Here is a 25192-nt window from a genome sequence, read left to right on the forward strand (position 1 = left end):
CCATTGAGGGATGTTTGTCTCTCGACATCCGTAACACAATCTACAAACTTGCAAAGCTGGTGCAATGGATCTCACAAAAGGAGATCGACGTAGACTCCATACCATTCGCCAAACTAAATGCTGCGGAGCTTGTGTGCATGTTTGAGAAACATTTTCCTACTACAATGCTAACCATTCAGGTGCATCTTCTTATTCACATAGTTGATGAGGTGGAAATAGCTGGCACAGTTCATTCCAGATGGATGTTCTTCTTAGAGCGTTTCATGAAAACGCTTAAGGGATATGTGCGTCAAAAGGCACGTCCGGAGGGTAGCATGGCAGAAGGTTGGTTGGTATCAGAGTCCCTAGTGTACATTGGAGAGTGGCTAGACGGATTTGATAAATCCCGGGACACGCTATGGCGAACCATAGATGATGAGCGCATATCTGGGATTGTCATGTGCAATCTCGGTGTTGAGAAGAAGATGACGGAAGATCTAGAGGCTAAAATCAACCGATTTTGCATGCTTCACAATCCAGTGATGCAAAAGTGGATTTCACAATATGAGGATGCAAAGCAAGAGCGACAAAGGGCACGAATCGAGTGGAGACGGGGAAGACGACCACCGATGCACTATCCAGCGGTTCTGGAGAGCCTACCAACCTTCATGAGCTTAAGATGGTTGCACAACCAATTGAAAAGCGCACAACAATGCGGTGACGAAGTGACTGAAGAAGAGTGGGAGTACTCTCGGGGTTGCGCGACCAAGGTAAGTTTGCAATGTACGACTAGCAAGTGACTTTATTTATAAACGTTTGAACGGCCACTCATAATCTTTGTTCGTTGTAGTATAAGTCATACACAGCAGCATGGTGTAAAGGTCGACATTTTAGGGTGGAACGAATCGACAAAAAGCGTTTTACTCAAGATTGTGGAATCATGGCAAAATTTGAACAGTCTAGTCGACGACGTTCCTCTGATGCAGATCTCGTGGTGGCGGAACTCACTTACTTCGGCACGCTGCAAGAGATTTTGAGGATCGATTACAGAGGATTTTTTGTCGACTTGTTCGACGTGCAATGGTTCAAGATAATCATGGAGGGTCGAAACGCTACTGTGCGTAGAGGAGAGTCTGGTTTTCTTGAGGTGGATTCTACTAAGAAATGGACTGACCTAAGAGACACTTTCGTACTACCCGAGCATTGTGAACAAGTAAGTATATAAATAGTTAACATCCCCCTTTTACAAGTTATGTGCTTGAAAGCTCTCATGTAAGTTATGTGGCTCTGGCAGGTAGTATTTCATCCTACAAAGTCTACATCAAACTGGTGGTACGTCATAGAGGTAGCCCCTCGTAGTGCAAGGACGTATGAAGGCTACCATGTGCCAATCACAACGACATCAATGGAGGAGATCAGAGAAGATGCTCAATCAGAAGCCGCTGCGGTGGTGCCAGACGAGCATCAAGATGCTACTACTCTATATGGGGTGCATGCAGAGGAGCTACAAAATGAAACAGAGGATATGTGTTTAAACGGAGAGCTCTATATAGAGAGAGATGAGAGAGAGATCTCTTAAAGCCACAAATATTGTATTTGAACAATTTTGCTCCGTGCTGTAAAAGCTCTAGCTCTTTAAGTAGCTTCCATGGTGTGTAACGCTCTTTTCTACTCGCGCTCACATCTTTTGATTGAAAATTCTGAGTTTTCGACTTGCCTCTTCTACCACTCGATTCATTGCGTCATTGTATTTATATGCGTCATTACGTCATTGTATTTAATGGTCTTTGCGTCATTGTCTACTCTATTCATTCAATATTAAGTTTAAATATTCCTGTGTTTAATGCAGGTATGGATGATGAGGAGTTTCTTTCTTCTTTGTCACCGTAGCAGAGACAGTGGTACGTGGAGCGTCATCGCTCTGGCGCATCATCGCGCGTTCCTACACCATCCGCATCTCCCTCTCTTTCGGAGCATTCGGCGCGCTCCGAAGCTTCGGCGTCGACGAGACGAGCGTCACACTCGTCTAGACACCGGCGCTCTAGTGGTGGTGGTGGCGGTTGTTGTGGGGATTCCGCCACCGATGCCTCCACACCGCCTCGTGTTCGACGAGGCTCTTTACCCTCCCCTTCTTTGCCCTCCCCTTCTTTGCCCGCCCCCACACCAGCCACAGCATCGCCATCTACGCCAGGTTTTGCACGGCTGACTGTTCCTAGAAGCTACACACCTCTACCTACTCCGCCAGGAGCCACCCCACTCGACACTCCTCGCTTCGGGGCCCAGACGCCGGTGGAGACACCTGACGTCCGTACCCCCATCGACACGCCGCTAGAGACTCCTGCCGGGACACCCAGGTTCACGCGTCACCGGCCAGAGGGCTTGCCTTACTCCGTCGACATCAGCGGCGGCATCATCATGGATGATGACGGCAAGAAGGTGATCTCGCGCATGCGTGGTCTTTGCTCTCAGCTGTTTAGACACTATATACTAAACAAATGGAGTGAAGTACCAAGTGATTTAAAAAACAGAGTCATCAGCATACTTCATGATGAGTTTCCCGTTCCAACACGGGATCAGCGCTTCAATGAAGACCTGATGAAGATTCGAATGCGCGAATACTGCAAACACAAGCGTTCGGAAGTGCAAAAAGCAATCAAGAATGGGTGGAATAGGCCAGATTGGCTGGCCAAAGAAGATTGGAAGAATGCGAAGAAAGCAGCGCGCGAGAATCCCGACAAGTGGAAGCAACAAAAGGATGCAGCCAGAGCGCGAGTAGAGGCAGGGAGCTCGCACCACTTGGGGAGCGGTGGATGGGCATCATTTGAGGCCGATTTTGTAAGTCTTTTCACATTGCTCTTTATGCATGTTCGATAGTTTAGGGTTTATGAGTTTTTTAGTTCTAACATAATGAAATCTTTGTATGTTTTGACAGTGGTCGATGACAGGACGTGATCCCACACCGTACGAGCGCGAGTACGCAGGCAGGAAGGGCTTAAACGCCCTGATGGACATTCTCAGTTCTCGCGGTGGCATGGTTAGTATTAGGGTTTACTCTTTTTTATTTTTTGTATTGTTTTATAAATGTCGTTATATGTTTATACTTACTGAAAGCTGTCTTATTGTCTTCTTTTGCAGAATCCGACAGATACGCCGCTTGGACGCGATGAGACGTCTGATTAGACGACGTCAGTTTAGCCGTAGCTAGATAGCATTAGTTTAGGGTTTCTCATAGCTTATGTATCATGAGACGGATTTTATACGTCTTTTTGAACCATGTATATTATTACATTTGTCACCGCAATTCCTTTTGCCAATCAATTCTTTATGCCTATGATGTTGTACAATTGTCATTATTACATTTGCCAATCAATTCAGTTTGTCTATGATGTGTACAATTGTCAATTTTGCAAACAATGCGTCTTGTGGGTGACTATTTTGGGTCTATTATTTACCTTTGCACTTTTTTTAAAAAGTGAATCAAGTACAATATGGTTGATGGGTGGCAGGGCATTCAATGCCCTGCCACCAAAAAAATATTCTCTCAGGCGTCGCTATAAGCGTCGCTATTTATGGCTCTGTAGCGTCGCTATATGCGTCGCTATACTCTTCTGTGAGAGCGTCGCTATCTGCGTCTCTATAGGCGTCGCTATGAGCGTCGCTATATAGCGACGCTCATAACGACGCCTATAGCGACGCAGATAGCGACGCCTATAGCGACGCTCTCGTAGCGACGCTTTTAGCGACGGTTATAGCGACGCCGGGGGTTATAAAAACCCAATGTATTTCCGTCGCTAAGAGCGTCACAAGAGCACACAACCTCTTGTAGTGACTCTTGGTTTTTTCAAAGAAAGAAATGTGTTGGGTTATATAAATAATCCTCATTGTATGAGTGTGCATTCAAAAGTAAGCCATACATTTGATGAAAATTTATTACCTTAATTCTCATCAAGGATTACCTTCACTCATCAAACCAAAAGAATGTATCCACGTATATATTGGGACTATTTGTCAACTTGAACAATTGGTGCCTTGTGTATCAATGGGTGCAAGGACTCTTATATTGATATACCTTGTGTAATATCCTCACTTTGAGTTCTACATGTAAAAATGGTGAAATAATTTCTAGTGATTTTTGAGAAACCAAGTTATGTGTGTTTTCTTAGATTTGCAAACTGGGATGGATAAAGGCCCTACAGTCCAGTCAACAATTGTAGAACCCTTTGGTTCTATTATTTCTAAAATTCCCAAGATGGATGATACTTCTATACCAAATCTTGGTGTTGCGAATCTTGAGGAAGCTTGCAATGACAAGAAAAAAGGAATTAGTGATGCAAGAATTGTTGCTACTTCATGTAGTTTAGATGTTGAGAGATCCATACTTACAATTGTACATATTTAATTTAAATTGTCTATAATTGAAACTCTAACGTCCTCAATCATCCTCACATCATGAGTCAATGCAGGTAGATTCCGAAAGATATATTATATTAAGGCCAGGTTGCATCCAATTCTTGAAGACTATATTGGAGAGGTTTAATGTCGCAAATTATTCAACATCGAATCAAACTAATGTGCTTCAAATCATTAGAGCACTATAAAATTTAGTTGGAGATACATTTTCTTTTTCTGCAATTTGGAATCAAGAAGGTTGCTTCATTTCCCAAAGCTAGAAATTATTTAGACCCAACAATCCAAACATTGAGGCAATATTCAAGCCTCTGGCCAAAATTGCCATGGGTTATGAATTTGATCCACAAAGAATGGTGCTACTTGATGAATCTCCTTATAAGGGACACGTTCCACCTACAAACAATTGTATTTTTCCATCTGAGTTTGATGGTGAAAAAATGGTTGAAAATGTGCTCTTGGGGGAGCTGCTTCCCTACTTGTACCAGCTTGATGAGAGAAGGGATGTGCGCAATTTCATTGCTTTGAATCGTTATGGACAGCTTGCATTGACAAATGATAGTGAATATAAAGAAATCAATTACTATTGGAAGCCTCAAAATGATGCTTGGTCAACCAAGGTGTTCTTTACAAGAAGAATACCTCCTACAAAATATCAGAAAGGAGAAACTATCCTTGAAGACAAATTGGACCGAACAAGTGATAAAAGCCACCAGAATGAAGTGAGAAGAGCCCAAATTCAAGAGATACTTGAAAAGGAAGGTAAATCCATTGAAAGCATGAAGGCTCCAAATTCATTTCTTTAGCTAGGAAATTGGGATGTACCACAAAAGGACCATTGAAGGCAACCACTACAAGGGCTTATATAAATAAGGTGAAAGCTGAAAACAATCTTCTAAGGCTGGATCAAGAACACCCCTAAGGTACTATTAAATGTCTCAAACCTTGATACACATACTTGAATATTTATGTGCATGGTATCTGATATTTTTCTTTTTATTTCATCTTGCAAGATCTCACAAAGGCTATTTCTAGATGGAGTTCAATCGATACAACTTTTGATATCTTTACTCAAAATAATGATGCAACAACCTAGATTTTGTTTTTCTGTCTCTTGATGTATGTTTCCTTAATTTGTAATCATACAAATGAAAAATAAGATTATTCTTCTTCGAAACATTGTTGTGATTTTTCGTCTTGTATAACTCTACATGTAGTTTAAAGTTTTTTAATGTTAGACTGTACTTGTTTAGTTGGAAAAAAGGTTAAACATCTCAGTCTTTTGGCTTTATTATTCTAAAGAAAACCATTTTGCAAGGTCCATTGATTTTCCAATATCCACTTTATCTAATATCATGAAAGGTTTTTTTTTAAAGTTTAGGAGCAATGGTTAAGCTAGGATCTTATGGAGAGAGTGATGAGAAGTAAGAGCCACCAATTTTATAGGTTAGGCTCTATTAAAGCATAGGGAGAAGCAAGGTCCACCAGTTGTCCAAGCTAAGCATGGAAAATTGAGAAAAGGTCGACCACTTTTCCAAGCTATAAGGTTAGCCACTTGCATTAATTAATAGTAGATTTGTATAATGAGCCACAAAACTGGCTGAAGCCACAAAAATGCCTCACATTATGATTCTAGTAAATGAAATATAACTTTTGTACATGACATCAAAATTTATGAAAATTCTTAATTATGGGTTCAAGATATGAAAAAAGTTTCTACATATACAATTTACATGAAAAGCTCAAAAATAAAAATATTACTTTTCTAAAATTAGCAAATTTTACGTAAAATTGCACTTCACTACTTAACTTGGAGAAGTAAAAAATGTTGGTAGTCTTTGTATATGGGCTAAAAAAACTTGGTACATCTACATCACATACCTATTGAGGGATTTTTCAAAGAAGTATGGACCTGCTTAACAACGATTTGATTTACTTTTTAAAAAAATAGAAAAAATTTGTCCATCGATTCCTCACAAATTAGTCTTAGAAGATTGCAATGGTAAGACACCTTTAGACCTTCATTTACCTCTATACTATTTTTTATCAACTCATATTGAGTGTTGGTCATAATTCCCTAAAAAAAAATTGTATTTAGATATATAACATAGTGTTGGAGAATTTTCTACAAAAGTTTCAAAAGCCACAAAAGTGGCTATTTTTTACAAGACTAGTGTTAAAGTCATCAACACATATGCTATTTTTAGAATAGAGAGTGTTTTGTGCTCTCACTTACCCTATTTATGATCTCTTGTAGCATGGTGGGTTCAATGATTTAAAGCACATTGATTCTAGCCTTTGTCAACCATAATGAAACATGAAACATCTTCAATATAGCCTTCAAGTTCTAGATACTACCTCTGAGTATAATATATCTTTTTGAATCTATCTACACTGACTCAAGATGTAAGGATGTTTGAGGAAAATGTCTCATTAATAGACCACTTAAATTCAAAACAATTGCAAGTACAAACTTGTCAAATTTGCACTAAATTAAGTAGGAGCAATTGAACTTGTTAGTAGACTTTGGAACATATCAAGGTCCACCACCTGTCCAAGCAAGGATTCATTGGAGCATAGCAAGATTCACCAACTATTGCAACTAGTTTAAAAAAATTATTGTTTAGGGTCCATTGGTTTTTCAGTAATCCTTTCTATCTTGTATCACGAAGTTTTTGTTTTCAATGTCTAGCACTTGTCAAGTTAGGATCTTATGGAGAGAGTGGTGAGAAGTAAGAGCCACCACTTGTGTAGGGTAGGCTCCATTACAGCATAGGGTGCAGCAAGGTTCACCACTTGTCCAAGATAATCATGGAAAAGTGAGAAAAGATCCACCACTTTGTGCAAGCTAAGATTGGAATTTTGAGAAAAGGTCCACACTTGTCCAAGCTATAAGGGTAGCCACCTGCTTTAAAGTTTAGCTTGTATGCTATGTGATAGAATAAAGTGTGTTTTGTACTCTCACTTGTCCTACTTATGATTTATTGTACCATGGGGGGTTTAATTTCAATGTTTATCACTTACCTAAATTGGGCTTCATTGATAAATAAGGAGAAGCAAATTCCACCATTTATCTAATCTATCCATGGAAATTGAGAGGATGTACTCATTTTTTAGTAAAATATTGATTTACAATTTACACACTTTGAGCATTTTTTTGACAAGTAGTACTTACTAGTTGACTTAAATGTAGTTGGCATTTATGATATTGAGACAAAGAGAGAGTGTAGCATAAATAAGGTCAAGTTTTCTATTTATATTTATTTTTAGCGATGAGTATGTTGTAGATAGACTTTGGAATCTAATAATACCATAGGGTAGACATTAGAAACTCACTTTTATTGTTTCATCTACAATAAACTTTCATGTTTTCAATTTCTGAGTCAATCTTATTATATAGGAAACTCGATTGCCTTTCTGTAGGCATGATTTGAAGAAAACTTTTGAATTACCCAACCAACATCATCCAAGACCTTGTCTAATGCATCAGCCACCTCCTTTTAACCTACCACTTACTGTCAACAAGGACATCAAAGAAGTACTTATCTTGGATCTTGAGGGATTACTTCTCAAGACAATTGAAACAAAACATGGAGATTCTATTCCAACTTGGGCTCAACACATGCAACTTGTGGAGGATAAAGATGAAGTTTTTCATGCAGTTCAACCAGATGCAGATATATTTTTGGATTTTTGTAGTGAATACTTTGAGCTATGAATATGCAGTTGTTATAGCCTAACAAGAGTGCAACACATTCCAAAAAGATGTTTCCCAAAGCATTATACAAAGCTCAAAGTGTTTATAAGCAATAAGCACTTCCAGAACCCAAACATCATGTTAGTATTCAAAAGGGTTTATCAAAAAAATTTGATTGAGTATTTGGATTCAAAGAAAACCTTAATTTTTTATGACACTCCATACAGGGTGATGTGGAATATTCCAGGGACATATCTTATATTTCCAAAGATGTGGAGGAAAACATCTGAGCAATTTCAAAGATTTTTACAAGAAATAATGATTCCATGATTGCTAGGATGGTTTTATGCAAGAGACAATAGATACTATACCTTAAAGACAATTATAAGTCAGTATAGTGATCCTGAGACAAATAATGTCCTTAGTGTGTACTTCGCAAGGCGAAAACATTGAAAAATGTTTAGCAATGATCTTCTTTGTGGTCATAAGATGATCTCCTCTATGTCCTTCTTAGTGTAATGGTTATCTTTCTATACTTGAATGATTATTTATTTTAAAGCAATATTTTTTCGAAATTGCTTCGGTTTGATGAACATTTCAATGTAGTGCACCCTACTCTAAGGAAACTCCAATGTATTACTAGAGTGCATCCTATTGTAAGAAGAATCTAATGTATTTTCAAAGTGCATTTTGTTTTTAAGATCAAAGTTGTGTGAATGGAGTGCACTCTACTTCAAGGGGACTTCAATGTATTAAAGTGTATCCAAGTGTAAGGAGAATACAATGTATTGTTAGAGTGGACATTGTTTTTTGGGTTCTTAATTCTATTAATTTGGGGTCTATGTCTCATCATGTAGTAACAAAGATAAATATTTTTTCTGAAGTAGTTCTATGTCAGTCCATCTCAAGGTTGAAGCTACTTGTAACTAGGAGAAAGTTATGCTTGACGTCAAAATAAAACTTGCAAGTGTGGAATGGAGAGCTCATAGACTTTGCATACGTGAGAGAGATCTTCTTCTTGGGCACAAATGTTTACCTCCGCAGGGGTTGTGGAAACACCCCCAAAGACAAAAAAACATAACACACCTTCAAAATAAAGTCGAGAAGATTCGCAAGGAGAATGAGGAGCTGAAGCATAGACTCATCTTCATCGAGGATCAACTCACCATACCTGAGAACCACAAAAAGTAAGAGATGTAACATATGGAAATCAAGATTAATAACACAAAGGAGTTCAAAATCCAAGTGTGGGATATAATCTTTCATAAGGTTGAAGATTGTGTAGTGTCCATGCTACATGAATGACAATTCCAAGAGGATGCACCCACAATGTTTTCATTGGCAAGCTTCCAAGCGATTGGGAAGGGGAGGGGGACATCAAGTTCCACAATTCCTTTGCTTACATCGAAACAAAAACCCACATGGTTGTGATTCAAGAGTAGGCAAACTACTATGAAGTGAGCATAAAACTTAAGATTCCTAATAGCAACGATAACATCCTTGACAATGTCATTGAAATAGTCTCTATTTATAATTGCCTCGTAAATACGTATGTGTGCTTGGTATGCATGTAGTAAATGTAATAAAGTTGATCAATTCTTGATGCAATTTTACCAATATTCCATCTTCTCAAACCTGCATCAACTAAAGTTTGACGATTCTCCTACTTAAATTTCTATAGTTTTGTATAGACCTAGAACGCTTTATAATAATAATAATACCATTTTTTGCCACTTTAAGGAGGATGATGACGGAGTCTAGAAAACTTCTTGTCTGCCTTGGATGCAAGAGTCCAAAAGACTTTATGAGCACTATCCATTGCAAGCTTATCAAGATATGTCATTGATGAGAAAGAGAACTACCACAGCTTGCAACATTAGCTTTTGAAGTTGGTGCTCTCTATCATGGTAGCACAAATCATAAAGCAAGATTCATTGAGATGACAAGCTATGATTCCACCACATGCGAATGAGCAAAATGAAAATGTAAGTTAAGTTTCCAGATGAGTTACTCTTTCAAGTTCATGGTGACAAAAGCAAAGATGATGAAGATATGATCAAATCAATCAACATCTTTGTTGTGCATCTGAATATTGATGCATGCAAATTTCAGTTTGTGCTCCTTGACAATGTGTTTCAGCCTTCACTACACCAACAAATCACATGTGGTGCTATTTTGGGTAGAAGCTAGCACTGCTTCTGGGTGCTACACATAACATGATGAAGTAAGGGATGCTTTTTAAACCATTAGGCTACAACATCTTGGCTGGATTATACATCTATGCTACCAAGATTGTTGATAAACATATGTGTATTCCACATGCCTTGCTTTTGGATGCTAGTAATAGCATGGGATACTATGTAGTATGGCATAGGCACTCGACTCAAACTAACACGATATCTAATTCTTTTCTAAACAAATATTTATATATATTGCCAATTGCAAAGGCATAGTAAAAACAAACTGTTGGGACCGGCGGTTGCAGTAGCCCTTGTGAGGCAGAGTTGCAAAGGAATCTTGTTTCAAATACTGTATCTTTCACAGATATGACGACCTTATCGTTAGCACAGTCAGAAAAGAAATCCAGAGTTCCCGCATGCAAACTCCTGAGTATCATGTTAGCTCTGCACTAGGTGTTGTATTGGTTGTAGTGATATGGGTCGTTCTGGTGGAGAGTTGGGTCGGCCTGCATAGGTTTTTGCAATTCCATAGCCACGACCCCAAGACCTCGCCTTTTGTAGGCACCCAGCTAGAAACTTTGGGCAGCTTCTTTCATCTGCATGACTTAGCTTCTCTCCTTCTTTAGAGATCACCACCGTACCGTCAGGCTCTCCCTCATTTTTGCCACCATCTTTTGCACTTATATTGCCAAGCACTAGGTAATTTATTGTGAATGGGCACTAATAAGAAGGTGATTTAGAGAGAGATCCATGAAAGCCACAAGTCGATACAAGCAAGCTACACATCCAATCCGCTTGCAAAACACGCAACGCCATTTTCATGCTTAAGATGCTATGCTCATGACTTTTAAAGAAATTGTAATAAATACAACTTATCATTGATTCTATGTCGTGGAAGATTGTTGAATTTTGTATCACGATGCTCTGACACCATGTTCACGAGGGAGGAAAATAGAGAGAGAGAGAGAGAGAGAGAGAGAGAGAGAGAGAGAGAGAGAGAGAGAGAGAGAGAGAGAGAGAGAGAGAGAGAGAGAGAGAGATGACTCCATATCTGCAAACCCCAAAGTGTATGGAGAGCACACATTGAACACATATATAGTGGGGACTCCTAGCTATATGTAGCATAAGTGTGGGATCTCCATATAGCTCCAGCAGAGAGGACCTTTGATTCTACCAAAAGATCAAAGCATATAAGTGCAAAAGGGTTAAGGTCATTTTTGCATCTCAAGGCGAGGTGTAGGTATGCTTTCATTCAAAGTGTTATTTTCTGTAGGTAGCTTGGAGTCAAGGATCATCCGTATGTGTTCAAACTTGTCTGAGACCAAACATGCTATCATGCATGCATAATTGAGGTGAAAATTTGCCTATATGAGAAAATTGGCACGAGCATGTCATTGGAAATGGCAATGCTAGAAAGTGTTATTTTTCGTAGGCAACTTGGAGTCAAGGATCAGCCACATGTGTTCAAACTTGCCTAAGACCAAACATGCTACCATGCATGCATGTATTGAGGCAAAAAATAGCTTGTATGAGGTAATTGGCACAAACATGCCAATGGAAGTGGCAATGCTAGAAAGTGTCAAATACCATCCTTATCTTAAAGGTTATAGTTCTACTCCTAGTACTAGAATTAATGATCATGCAGAGAGTCTCTTAAGTCAATCATCAATTGCATCAATTGCCAAATCAGTGGCTGATGTGACTCACTCTTCAATGTCAAATATGAGTATACAAACTCCATGAGATAAATAGAGCTCCCTTGTGAGAGAAGAGTATTAAGAAAAGGCGACCAATATTTGTTGATGTCAACTATGTGCTTGAAGAAGATAGTCAGAGACCAAATGAATTTATGCAAGTCAACAATAAAGATGCTCATATGGGCCATCCAAATTGGATGACCCAAATGAGCATCTTTATTTTTGAGAAGCCGTATGGCTGTAATATGCACGATAATAAGCGTGGTAATATATGCGGCAACACTCACAATAATAATTGCAGCTATATTATCGCTCCTATTATTGTGTATATTGTTGCTAAGCCACTATCGCGACCTTTGCCGCTGTCATTGCCACACACAAAATATTTTCTCTTTCTAGTACTTTCCTTTGTTAATCGACGGCAATGCTAGCAATTCTGGACTTTTCCTCTTATAGTGTGAGTCAAAATGCTGATTAGGTTTCTAATTAGCTTTTGAGTAGTTATCGCGGCCTTTGTCGTTGTTATTGTCACACACAAAATATTTTCTCTTTCTAGTAATTTCCTTTGTTTGTCGGAGGCAATGCTAGCAGTTCTAGACTTTTCCTCCTATAGTGTGAGTCACAATGTTGATTAGGCTTCTAATGAGCTTTTGAGTAGTAACTCAAAATTATTTAAACTCAATCGCATCCTCATGGCGACCAATTGAACAGTAACTACGGATATGCTTTACAATGGGGCGACTCGAAGAGAGATGTTTAGAATTTTAATGATGTTTAGGAGATGGTAATCATTTCTAATGGTTTGAAACCATTTATAGTGATTAGGAAGGATAAAATAGAGAACCATTCATGGTATTGACATGCTAATCACACCTTAATTACACACTGAAGATTCGAGTACAGTGAATACTCAAGAGATTGTGGGAGGATTAATCTTGTATATAAAAGTTATCATCAAATTTTCAAAATTTGTCATGAATGACTGTGGTGGCCCAAGCCGTTGTTTTGATCGAGATACAAGGCTTGTTCTAGGAGCTTGCAAGCATCATTTTACCATTAGATTTCATAAGAAACTCAAAAAACTCACCCTGGTAACATTTTTTATTTATCACTTATCATTGATGCCTTTGTATAATTTCATTTTCCCATTTAGACTAGTAGCAATAGTTTCTAGCTTACAATGACCCAGCTTAATTGTGAGAAAGGTCAGCTATTGTTGCTATCTTCACAAAGTGAAGTCATACGAACAATACATTGCCCTTGCTATTTTTTTAATTTTCGACCTCTCAGAGATATTGTGGTGTGACTTTGTGGTGGTCCAATATGGAAGATAAACTCTTTCTTCTAGCTCTAGAAAATTTTAGGCTAAAGCCCTCCTTTCTTACATTCCCAGATGGTGTATTGCATTGGAACTATGAAAAGTCAAACTTCTTCCGCTAATTGCGAAGGGTTGGAATCGATGCCCTTTGTTATCGAGACTTATATCGCCCTCACGCTCAATTGTCTAGATAGATTAGAAAGAAACACACAAAGCCAAATTATCTTGGGAAAATTTTCTTGAGAGCTTTTTGCACTATATTTTGAACAGTTTGTGAGAAGAAATTATATAATAAGTTCCATGTAAACTTTGGAAAATAATGTACAAAATTACAAATACGTACTTAAATTTTCAATGTTCTATTAAGATAAGCTATAAAAAAATCTATGTTTATTTCCATGTTTGCCTTTTTCTAAGGTAAAACGAAAGAAAACTCAAAAAGGTGAGTGGAGCCTTGAAAAGATATAGCTCTTAAAGTCAAGAGGAGGTCTTTTAAAATGCATGGCTTGTTTAAAGAAACCAAAAATACTTAAAAATAAAGCCCACTATTTACTTCGTTAGCGTAGAAGGCAAATACAAAACTCTGGCCTCTCAGTAATCCACGTGGCAACGTTTTTTCGCCTGCCACGGGGGGGCGTCTCTTTTTTCTGCAAATGACGTGGCCAAAAACCAGCGAAAGTTACGCCCTGACCAGCGGATGCGCTTTCCTATCCAAGCTATTGCTAATTGCGGTGCCGATTCCTTCTGCGCACAGCCTCACAACGGCCTACTTGTACATTTTCTCAAGCCCGTGCAATCTCAGCGAAAGGGCATAAGCCAAGAGCAGGCGCAGATGCTGAACATGAGGAACACCGGAAGAGAGCTTCGCAGCAACAAGCTACAAGCGGGCCTGCACCTTGCTTCGATTTATAATGCAGGCATATGTTCTCATTCAGCGCAACAAAACTCTGGTAAGATCTTGTGGCATCAGTGAAAGCAAGATCTTGATAATCTATATGCTTTGCAGGCTAGCTAATTGATCAGAGTGGAGTGCCTTACTGAATCTTGATTAGTTGTGGCCAAGATGGAGCCCTACCGTCAAGAGTACTTCAAGGAAAGCAAGATCTTGATAATCTATATGTGTAATTTTCTTGTGGCATCAATGAAAGCAAGGTCTTGATAATATATATGCTTTGCAGGCTAGCTAATTGATCAGAGTGGAGTGCCTTACTGAATCTTGATTAGCTGTGGCCAGGATGGAGCCCTACTGTTAAGAGTACTTCAAGGAGGAGTATGATATGTGGAACATCGAACCCATCTCGCTCTATGATGGCATCCAGCAAAGCCAGGAGTTCTTGCTTTCCTTGCAGTTCCCCCAAGGATACTGGTGGGGAGAGCTTGAAGCCAATACAACCATCACCTCACAGACCATCATCCTCTACAAGATGTTTGGCATCGGCCACTGAAAGCCCGTGCAGAAAATGGGTCAACTACCTTAAGCTGTGATGGTGTGATCATGGTGGGTGGGAGCTGTACTATGGAGATGAAGACCATCTCAGTGCCACTATAGAAGCCTACATAACATTGTCTCTTCTCCATGTCCCAGAAATAGATCTTGTTCTTCTGAAAGCTTATACATACATCATCAGTCGAGGAGGTATCTTTAAAGCCCGGATCTTCACCAAGATTTTGCTAGCTCTAATAGGTATCTATGATTGGAAAGGCATTCCTTCTCCGCCTCCATGGGTTGTGCTCTTCCCTGGCTAGTTTCCCTTCAGCTTATACAACATGGCGTGTTGGGTGCACGAGTGCGTAGTGTCTTTGATGATCATTTGCGACAAAAAGCCTGTGTTTAAGCTGAAGCCAGAGATGTCCTTTGATGAGCTTTATGCTGAGGGGAGGAAGAATGTGCGCTTTGGCTTTACTTTTGGGGGGAGTTGGACTGACAAGCTCTTTGTAGGGATAGAATATACTTTCGAGGTGATGGAGAAGATGGGGCTCGTACCATTCCGGCGATGGGGTTTGAAGGAAGCAGAGAGGTGGGTGCCAAAGAGGCAAGAGGATTCTGAAGAGTTTCTTGGTTACTATCCTCCCATGTTTTATGCGATGGTTTGCATAAAGATATGGGGCTATGATGTGACACACCCCGTACTCCACAGAGCTCTCTCTGGTTTGGTGATGTTCTCAATAGAAAGGAAAGAACATTGTGTGGTTCAATCTATCGTATCACCTGTCTGGGATACAGCTCTTTTGGTAAGAGCTCTTGTCGAGTCCGGGCTTCTGCCAGACCATCCAGCCTTTTGCAAGGCTGGAGAGTGGCTCCTAGAAAAGCAAATCACCAAGCACATAGACTGGTCCTACAAAAGCAAAGCAGGCTATTTGCCGCCGGGCAGGTGGGCATTCCAATTCTTCAAGCTAAATAAGGAAGAGTTTAAAAACGGGGCTATTGCATGTGTTGTGGACTGGATTAACACCATGCAAAGCAACATTGGTAGGCAGCCTATGACATAGACAATGATAAGAGCTGGCTCAACTCTGTGCCCTTTGCGGATTTGAAAGCCATGAATGATCCACCCACTGCAGATGTGACTGCAAGGGTGATGGAATTGGTGGGGAGGCTAATGGAAAGCGAGCAGGTTGAGGCGCTGGCACAGCAGATGCCGCTTGAGGTGCTGGCGAGAGGATTGGCATATACACGGAAGGAGCAGGAGCAGGATGGGTGTTGGTGGGGGAGGTGGGGGGTGAACTACATATACGGGATATGGCTGATGGCGATGGCATTGACAGTGCCGACGACGCACGGGGAGGAGATAAGGAGGGGGGCAAAGTGACTGGTGAAGATGAAGAACAAGAAGGGGAAGGAAGTAAAGTCGAGTAGTATGGTAAGGGCGGAAGCTTGTAAGGGTCAAATTGGACGATGTGCCATGGGCCAATCATTTTATCAATTAAACAAAACACAGACTCATGCTTTCGAGCTTGGGCATATCCTGCCATTGATGCCATCCATGAGTCTACATCTTGAACAACAATGACCTCATCTAATGCTTTTGTCAAAATCTTTGACTAAATGTCTTCAGAGGATATGCCACCAGAGTGATTTTAACAGAGCTTCAAATGGTTTGAAAATCTCAGGTGCAGTGTCCGGAAAGGACACATCAGCAACAAACTTGGCAGCACAACATATAATTCTCCAAGCGGGCACAAAGTATTGGTGCTGCCTTGGTGAGAATTCTCTCCTTTAAGACCACCACCTTTCCTATTTGCCCTTCCACTTTGTGCGATTGTGCTTAGCCGACTCGCATAGAAAATGCAATCTAGTTGTTTTCTTCATTAAGTTCCTTGAGCCTCTTTAGCTTCCCATATGCAGCTGCAATCAAGTAAGGGAACATGGGGACCATGCCAATTATAAGCACTTCGGAGAGAAGCCAAGAGGAGAAATTTGTGACTATGTTTAACTCCATTTGGTGCAAACATTGTTTCATCTCATGCACATTCTTCCCAATTTCATTCACAAGCAGTGTCAAAGTGTCCAAATCCTGCAATCCATGTTGGAACATATGATGTCACAAACGAGTTTAAATGGGCCATCTGGAAGTTGTTCTAAAGAAATTCTGCTTTGCTTTCATGATCACTTGTTGAACCACTTATCGTGGCTGATTGCGTGAGCAAGTGAATGCCTCTTGCCATTTTTGGCTCTAAGAACTCATCCTATATTTTGCGCATGGCTTGCATCTAGCTCTCTGCAGAACCTTTGAGCTCTTGTGGAATTAGAAGCTCCAAAACGGTCCAATTCACTAGATGACCATTGCCTCCCTACCATCCAGGCCGTGTTTAGATATGACATTCTTGTTGTCTGCCAATGATATCAAAGCATTCCACGCACCGTCTTTGTCTTTGAGGACCCATTCCTCTAGCTCTACTATAGGGATGCTTTGGTATGCTGATTGACATATATCAAAGATGGAGGTCTTCGTATCATGCATGATTTAGTTCGTTGTACGATCTAGATCTCTTACAGGTGTCAAATCTTTGGAAAGCACAACAGTATGTCGATCCATTCAGGGTAATTATATGCTCCAATAGCTAATTCAGCTATCGCACTGCTTGTCAATGCAGCTCCTGGATGTTGCAATGACATATCTTGCTTAGATTCCCCCCCTAACCTCACCACCACTTGTATACCACCTCCCATGAATGAGCTCCAATATAGCTCCTATGCTTTTATTAATGCCGTTCTGTAAATCCGTTTGCTTCTTCTTCTGCAAGGCTTTCCAATAGCTCTCTCCTTTCTGGGTTTGATATGATATAAGCTTTCAAAATCTACAACAATGGTGGTGAAGCTTCACTCTGCAGCATCTGGAACCATCACCACAAGTGTTCTCTGTGTCTTCTTTGTCATCATCAGCCTCCCCATCATCACATTTACTGAGTTCTCTTCTTAGTCAGTTACATCTTCTTCTGAAGACTTGATCTTCTCGGAAGCTTGCGACTAGGCAAAGAACAAGGGAGGGTTCAATTGGCAGCAATACTCCAACTGCTTCAAGAAGGATGACCTCGATCAGATCCGTTGAAGAAGGGCACACATCTTTAGCAATATTGGTGATATTAGAAAAAGCGGTGATGCAACAAGCAGTGGCGGATCTCACAGAGATGAATACGAGGAGTTAAGGCAGCGAGCCAGTGCCAATCTTAAGAGATACAAATAAGGTTATGAAGAAACCTGCAGGTTCCAACGCAAAAAATAGGTCGCAAATGAGCTAGAAACGTGGGTCTCGGCATTGCAGGTCTCTGCGTCAGGTTACAAGCTGACCCTTCGTGGGCTGCTTCCATCAGTGCCCTACGATGGTTGTTTTACGCTATGAGCTGACCGAACAACGGGACAATGAGCTGTGCATTGTCAAAAAAATTCAGGGAGCAGATCCAACATAGCAGGGAATTGGCCCCTCGCTCTCATTTGTTTTGAGCTTTGGTGCCTCAGTGGGTTGTGGTATCGATCCCTCTCATTGAGGGTTACGTTGGCATTGTTGTTGGGAGAGTTGTCAGGCAGCATGGCTGATTATTGCAGGGTTTAATAAGTAGGTTGTTGAGCAAGCTTGCGACTAGGCAAAGAACAAGGGAGGGTTCCATTGGCGACAATACTCCGACTCCTTCAAGAAGGATGACCTCGATCAGATCCGCTGAAGAAGGGCACACATCTTTAGCAATATTGGTGATATTAGAAAAAGCGATGATGCAACAAGCAATGGCGGATCTCACAGAGATGAATGCAAGGAGTTAAGGCAGCGAGCCAGTGCCAATCTTAAGAGATACAAATAAGGTTATGAAGAAACCTGCAGGTTCCAACGCAGAAAATAGGTCGCAAACGAGCTAGAAACGCAAGTCTCGGCATTGCACGTCTTTGCGTTGGGTTACAGGCTGACCCTTCCTGGGATGCTTCCATCAGTGCCTTGCGATGGTTGTTTTACGCTACGAGCTGACCGAACAATGGGACCATGAGCTGTGCATTGTCAAGTGGATTCAGGGAGCAGAGCCAACATAGCAGGGCATGAGTCCCTCGCTCTCATTTGTTTTGAGCTTTGGTGCCTGCAGTGGATAATGGTATCGATCCCTCTCATTGAGGGTTGCGTTGGCATTGTTGTTGGGAGAGCTGTCATGCAGCATGGCTGATTATTGCAGGGTTTAATAAGTAGGTTGTTGAGCAAGCCATGAAGAAAGGCCTTTCGTTCGCACTTGATGGGAATCCTTTCTGTGATGTCTTTTCGAGCGCGTTGATTTCCCAGCATGGCTGTGGCAACGGCCAGATGCGAAGCAAAGAACTCTTTATACAGGCAAGTACTTTGAAAGCATCACCCTTCCTATTGACATGGGTTAGAGAATTCATTATGAGAGTGCTAGTCAAGGGCTGTTCTGAAAGGTCTCGTTCTTCATAGCGAAGGCCTCTCTCTAAATGCAATCTCCTTTGCTTGCACCTTGAAGGCCTCTCACCTTCTACAAGATCTTCACATGGGAAAGAGAATTCATGATGAGATTCCTACGTAGGGGCTGTTGGGAAAACATATGCTTGGCAATGCTTTGGTCGATATGTATGTCAAATGTGGGGTCCTTATGAAAGCACATAAAGTTCTTGATGAGCTTTCTATCCATGCTCAACATGGTTGTGGCAAGGAAACATTAAAAGACCATATTAGGTATTTTGGTAAAAATCTCACATTATGGGAATCTCCAAATCGACCGAATTCATGTAATTTGGGAATTTTCCACTTAAAGTGGGAAAAATTGAGGTGTGTGGCTAGTAAATAAAGTGAAAATCTCATAGGATTGTGGTGTTGATAAACACCAAAAGTCAAGAGGATGTACAACACATGGATTTGAATAATAACTATAAATTACATAAAACAAAGGAAGATACAAAAAAGATTTTGTTTACAAATTGACTAGTATAGTCACAATAGAAGCTCCACATAATTCTACTCCACATTTGATACCATATCTGAACTTTGATCCAAGTGTGGCTGATGTGCACGAGTGAGGCCTTCTTTGGCTTTTAGAGCATGTCTTTCTGGAATCTTTATTCTAGAAAATGGTCCTTCTTTGTTGGGTCTCCAGGACCAAACAATTGCATCTATAGTTTCTCACACTTGTGGGTCCTTATAGTTGACAACCCAATAACCCTTCCAACAATTACTGTAAGCTTGAGTATCTGTCATCCCACTTTTTCTCGCGCAAGGTGCCCAATATTGAATCAAGAGTTTTCTGTAGTTTGGTGATGTAGGCTCATTATCAATGTCAGATAAAGCCATTGCAAGCCACACTGGATAGATTTCTGTGTCACTCGGAACAAGCATAAGAAAGTCACCTTGGTGCACATCAGACATAGGGTCAAACTCTTCCCTTGGCCTATCTCGTTGAGGCCCACAAAAATGATCGTTCAACTCTTCAAGGCCTAGGAATCTTTCTGCTCCTTGTTGCAAATTCATTGTAGTGCTTTGTAGGTGAGAATATTCTTGAGTTTTTGGCCAAAACATTTCATACAAGACTCCCTCTGATATGATTGCTTTTCCAATCTCTTCAATTACCTTACTCCAATAATCTATCATGGGTCTATAATATCGCGGAATACTTGAACCATTCCCTAAATTTTTCCAAAATTTTATATAGTTCTTTAGCCCCAAAATGACTTCTTCGTGGGCCTTGACATACTCCGCCATTTGTACTAGAGGTGGATCTCCATGTGGTAACATTGGCTTGCCTTCTGTGTCTGTTTTCCAAAGGCGAATACTTCCACTCCAACTTGATACACCTACATGTGCCTTATATTGCATCATTGGTGTCTCATCCTGCATAAAGAACCTGAACTAAAGCGGTTTGGAATGTCCAACAAGTATGTCTTGTCCATCACAAAGATAGCCATCACAATATTGCTTGAAATCGGGGATCTTTGTGAGAAAAAATGGAGCTGGAGATGAAGATGAGTTGTTTCGTAATGTATCCATCAAATGTGGCAAAGTATAGGTTTGTGTAACTCTCAACTTCTCTGAAAACCTACTAAACATGGCGTCTATGTCCTCATGTGTATGCCCAACCATTAAAAATCCCAGCTGGATGGTTTTTAAAACACCCCTTGCAACAAGCATTGACAAATAGGCAAATAAGTATCGATTTTTGTTTTCCCCTGCACAATTATCCAATTGTAGCAACAAGTTCTCTGGCAATCTGCGAAATGTTGACCCCAATTCCTCTTCTGCAATTTCTGACGACTGCACAATGGGCTCTTTTCCATCACTCAAGTTATGGTAGTCCAAAGCATCCCTTGAGTTCAAAGCATGTAGTAGTGAAATATTGCTCCTTGGAAGTCCATTTGTTACTAGATCACCAAGAGGATGCTTATCTATCCTCTCGAGGTTATGTAAACAATTAGCAATTGAGCCAATTGTAAGATTTGGATTAGCTGGCCACAAACCATTCAAGACAAAGTGTCCGTAATGACCTTCTCCATTTCTATGAGTGATCATGCCAATCAATGCCACCTGCAGATTATATCCTGAATCCACACCCTTGGGAACAATGCGTAATCTAGGAATGGCAGTCTTCTTTTGATCCATCTTATCATGGATTATGCATACATATTTTTGTGGTTGAGTTTCTGAATACGTGCGCCATGCATAATATAGGCTTCTACAACTCTTTTGTTGTGCCATGTGAACTTCTCTCTCCTTCAAGAGAAGAGCTCTCTCTTCAAGAGAAGGTTTAGCTTCTAACCTTGCCTTGATTGAGCTACAAATATTGCACTTAGAGAACTCACTCGTCTTTGTTAAAGTGACATGTGGGTACTCTTTGTTCCAAATTCTACCAAAAGAAGATTGGGATAGCTTCTTCTCATAGCCCATTTGGTCAAGTGTCGTGTTGATTTCACATAAAATATCCACTTGTTTGTATGTTGATGGAATCACCAATTGAGTCTCTCTTGAGCCATCTAGCAGTGTTCTACTTCTATGTGGCATCTTCTCAGAGTTGTTTTCCACAAACTCATTTAGTAGTGCTCTTGCTAAACTAGTATGTTGAAGTCCCCTTCTCAATGTACATGTGTTCCCATGTACATATGGCGCACACCATTTTCAAAGTTCTCCTTGTATCGATAAAATGATGTCTTTGGTATTCCATGTAGCTCATACCATGCTCTACAACAAACAATAGAGCCATTTAGCCTGAATTGGTATCGTGACTTCTCATCTTTCTGATAACATATAGAAAGAACATCATAAACATAATTAGTGCGTGATTTTTGAGACTCTCCCCAAAATTGTTGTCGTAACCTTGTCACCATATCACGATCTGCAAATTGGCAGCATTTTTGTGCACAACAATCAATGCATGATACCCTTTGAATTGATTTGTTTGAAAGGTAAAAAGTCGAAGCTGGTGCTGCTTTTGATTTTTGAGTCTTGTTCATGAAAGTGTATCGTCTCTTCCTTGACAACTGGACAACATTACTCCCATCAAGTTTTTTTCCAACATTGCCATCGTTGGATACATCTCATATGTAGCATGCATGCCATCAACAGGAACAAAGCGTTGTAATGGGCTCCCATTCAAACATTGTTGTCTGCTTGATGGGCCACTTTAGCAAAGTGATGCTACCCACTTCAACCACATCATCATGCTTGCATTTTCTCTTTCAATACCCACACCCACACAATCAGGACCAAGTTCCTGAAAGTTGACATAATCAGTGGAAATACATATAAGATGGTCCCTTCATTCATGGTTTGCATCATTGTGTCATCTTTAAAAGGACCCTCTGATTTCTCCAAGACTCTCGAATCATTGCTTCAAATTCTGGGCTTGTCATAGGTATTGCATCTGTAACTAGAGGATCAGAATGATCAAGTTCTTCATCACCATTGTAGCTTTCGTGTGGATCAATTAAGTTCTCATTTAATACAAAAGATTGCAAAAGAAGCTTTGACCATCGAACAGCACTCATAATGAGCCTTGGAGAGATGAAGTATCCATTGTAGAAAAGGTAGGACCACATCCTTCAAGCATTCCTCCACTAGTATGGAGACATTTCCCAGCCCTATCTTTGTACCACCACAAGTGGAATCTGGATCTGTTCTACACACACAACCAATACCAACGATTTCATTGTCAAGTATCATATGTACTTTCTCCCAGATTCGAAGTCCATCCTGTAAGTTAAAGATTACATTGTTAAATCCATAGTTATAGAAAAATACTCTTCAAACCAAAAAATCATGCTACAACATGAAAAAGGTTTGCATAGGTTGGACAAGTGGTGAACCTTGAGACCAAATCCTCCTTGCTATATTAATGGAAGCAAGGTTGGACAAGTGGTGGACCTTGAAACCAAAGCCTCTTTGCTATATGAGAGCATAGGTTGGACAAGTGGTGGAATTAGTTGTAATACCCATTGCCACCTATCAACTACTATAGGACTATGCTTTCCAATGTCCAAGTATCCCTTGAGTCTTTCAAGGTTGAACACGTGGTGGGACCTTGAAACAAAAATCCCCTTTCTATATCAGAGCATTAGCTTGGGACAAGTGGTGGACCTAGTTATAATGCCCCAATTCCAGGTGAAATACCTTAGGACTTTGCTACCTTGCTTGCCAATGTTTACGTAGCCCCTCAGTTTTCTTTAATGGAAAGTAAGGTTGGACAAGTGGTGGACCTTGAAACCAAAGCCTCTTTGCTATATAAAAGCATAGGTTGGACCTAGTTTTAATACCCACTGCCACCTATCAACTACTATAGGACCTAGCTTTCCAATGTCCAAGTATCCCTTGAGTCTTTCAAGGTTGAACACGTGGTGGACCTTGAAAAGAAAATCCCCTTTCTATATTAGAAAGGTTGAACACATGGTGGACCTTGAAACGAAAATCCCCTTTCTTTATCAGAGCATTAGCTTGGACAAGTGGTGGACCTAGTTATAATGCCCAATATCCAAGGTGAAACACCTTAGGACCTTGCTACTTGCTTGCCAATGTTTACGTAGCCCCTCATTTCTTTAATGGAAGCAAGGTTGGACAAGTGGTGGACCTTGAAAGCAAAGCCTCTTTGCTATATGAGAGCATAGGTTGGACCTAGTTGTAATACCCACTGCCACCTATCAACTACTATAGGACTATGCTTTCCAATGTCCAAGTATCCCTTGAGTCTTGCAAGGTTGAACACGTGGTGGACCTTGAAACCAAAATCCCCTTTCTATATCAGAGCATAGCTTGGACAAGTGGTGGACCTAGTTATAAAGCCCCTCCTTTCTTTAATGGAAGAAAGGTTGAAAAGTGGTGAATCTTGAAACCCAACCCTTTGGCTATATATAGAGGATATCTTGGACAAGTGGTGGGCTTAGTTGTAGTATCCAATGTCCAAGGTCCAAGGTGAACTATGTAAAGACCTTACTTCCAAAAACAGAGTCGTACAAGTGGTTCTCCTTGAAACCAAAACCTCCTTAGTGTATTAGAAAATAGCTTGGAGAAGTGGTGGACTTAGTTGTAATGGTGAATGTCCAAAGCAAACTATTATAGGACCTTGCTTCCAAATCAAGTTTGGACAAGTGGTGGATCTTGAAACCACCAAACCCCCTTACTCTATTAGAGCATAGCTTAGATAGTGGTGGACCTAGCTGCCATGGAAAATGTTCAATCTGAACTGCTGCAAGACCTTGCTATTAAATGTCTAAGTAGAGCTAGCTTCTTTAATGGAATCAAGGTTGGGAAAGTGGTGCATCTTGAAACCAAAAGCCCTTTATTGTATTAGAGCATAGCTTGGACAAGTGAGGGACTAGTTTTAATGTGTGATGTCCAAAGAAAAGTATTACAAGACCTTGCTTTCCAATATTTGAATTGGTCAAGTGGTTAAAACTAAGTATAAAACTTTGACCATTTTCTTCTCGAATTGCCAAAAGCTAGTTTTAGACACCCCTAAATGAAAATGGTTTAGGGTGGCCTTAAACATTGTTTTTTCAAAGACTTGAACAAAAGGGTTGTCGAAGAGTAATGACAATTTATTGTGGCTTGAAGTGCCTGAGTATGTGAAAACAAGCCTAGTTTTCCACGAGGCAAAAGGTGACATAATAAGAACATTGGAAAGTTAGGATTGACCATGTGGCCTAAACTTGGAGTGAAGTGGTGGCCAAGTTTTGTGGCACAGTGTGCACTTGGTCCTATATGTGTTGACCACTTGGCTAAATCTAGGACCATAAGGCCAAACCTTTGGCACCTTAAATATAGTATGGGACATAATCTAGAACTGCTATAGTAAATTAGTAGTATAGCTAATATGTTAATATTTGTATTATATTTAAGTATATGCTAATATAATTTATGTTCAAAATTTCACTAATGAAGAATGTTCCCATTTAGCACTCAGATGGGGTCTTAGGGCAATGCCACAATGGGGTGACAAGGCAGCG

The 25192-nt window shown here is 40.4% G+C and overlaps 1 protein-coding gene and 2 pseudogenes across 2 annotated transcripts; 2 read left to right on the plus strand and 1 right to left on the minus strand.

Moving 5' to 3' along the window:
- Nucleotides 1-499: 499 nt before the first annotated feature.
- LOC147431616 (uncharacterized) lies at nucleotides 500-1328 on the plus strand. Its single transcript, XM_086493068.1, has 2 exons — nucleotides 500-749; nucleotides 830-1328. The coding sequence occupies exons 1-2, from the start codon at nucleotides 504-506 to the stop codon at nucleotides 1202-1204; spliced, it is 621 nt and encodes a 206-aa protein (XP_086349194.1). The 5' UTR covers nucleotides 500-503; the 3' UTR covers nucleotides 1205-1328.
- A 12647-nt stretch (nucleotides 1329-13975) lies between these two features.
- On the plus strand, nucleotides 13976-16882 carry LOC147431617 (dammaradiene synthase pseudogene; annotated as a pseudogene). Its single transcript, XR_015185713.1, has 2 exons — nucleotides 13976-14195; nucleotides 14285-16882. The product of XR_015185713.1 is annotated as a dammaradiene synthase pseudogene (transcript).
- A 70-nt stretch (nucleotides 16883-16952) lies between these two features.
- On the minus strand, nucleotides 16953-18918 carry LOC147431618 (uncharacterized; annotated as a pseudogene).
- Between the last annotated feature and the right edge of the window lie 6274 nt (nucleotides 18919-25192).

This window comes from Adiantum capillus-veneris, chromosome 21 (genome assembly GCF_014529385.1).
Source record: "Adiantum capillus-veneris isolate H3 chromosome 21, ASM1452938v2, whole genome shotgun sequence".
In the NCBI taxonomy this organism is placed as follows: Eukaryota; Viridiplantae; Streptophyta; class Polypodiopsida; order Polypodiales; family Pteridaceae; genus Adiantum; species Adiantum capillus-veneris.

Excerpts from the sequence above, each read along its gene's own strand:
- LOC147431616 (XM_086493068.1), top strand. The coding sequence starts at position 504 with ATGCTTCACAATCCAGTGATGCAAAAGTGGATTTCACAATATGAGGAT. Across the intron at positions 750-829 it reads CTCGGGGTTGCGCGACCAAG|TATAAGTCATACACAGCAGC; the intron begins GTAAGTTTGCAA and ends TGTTCGTTGTAG.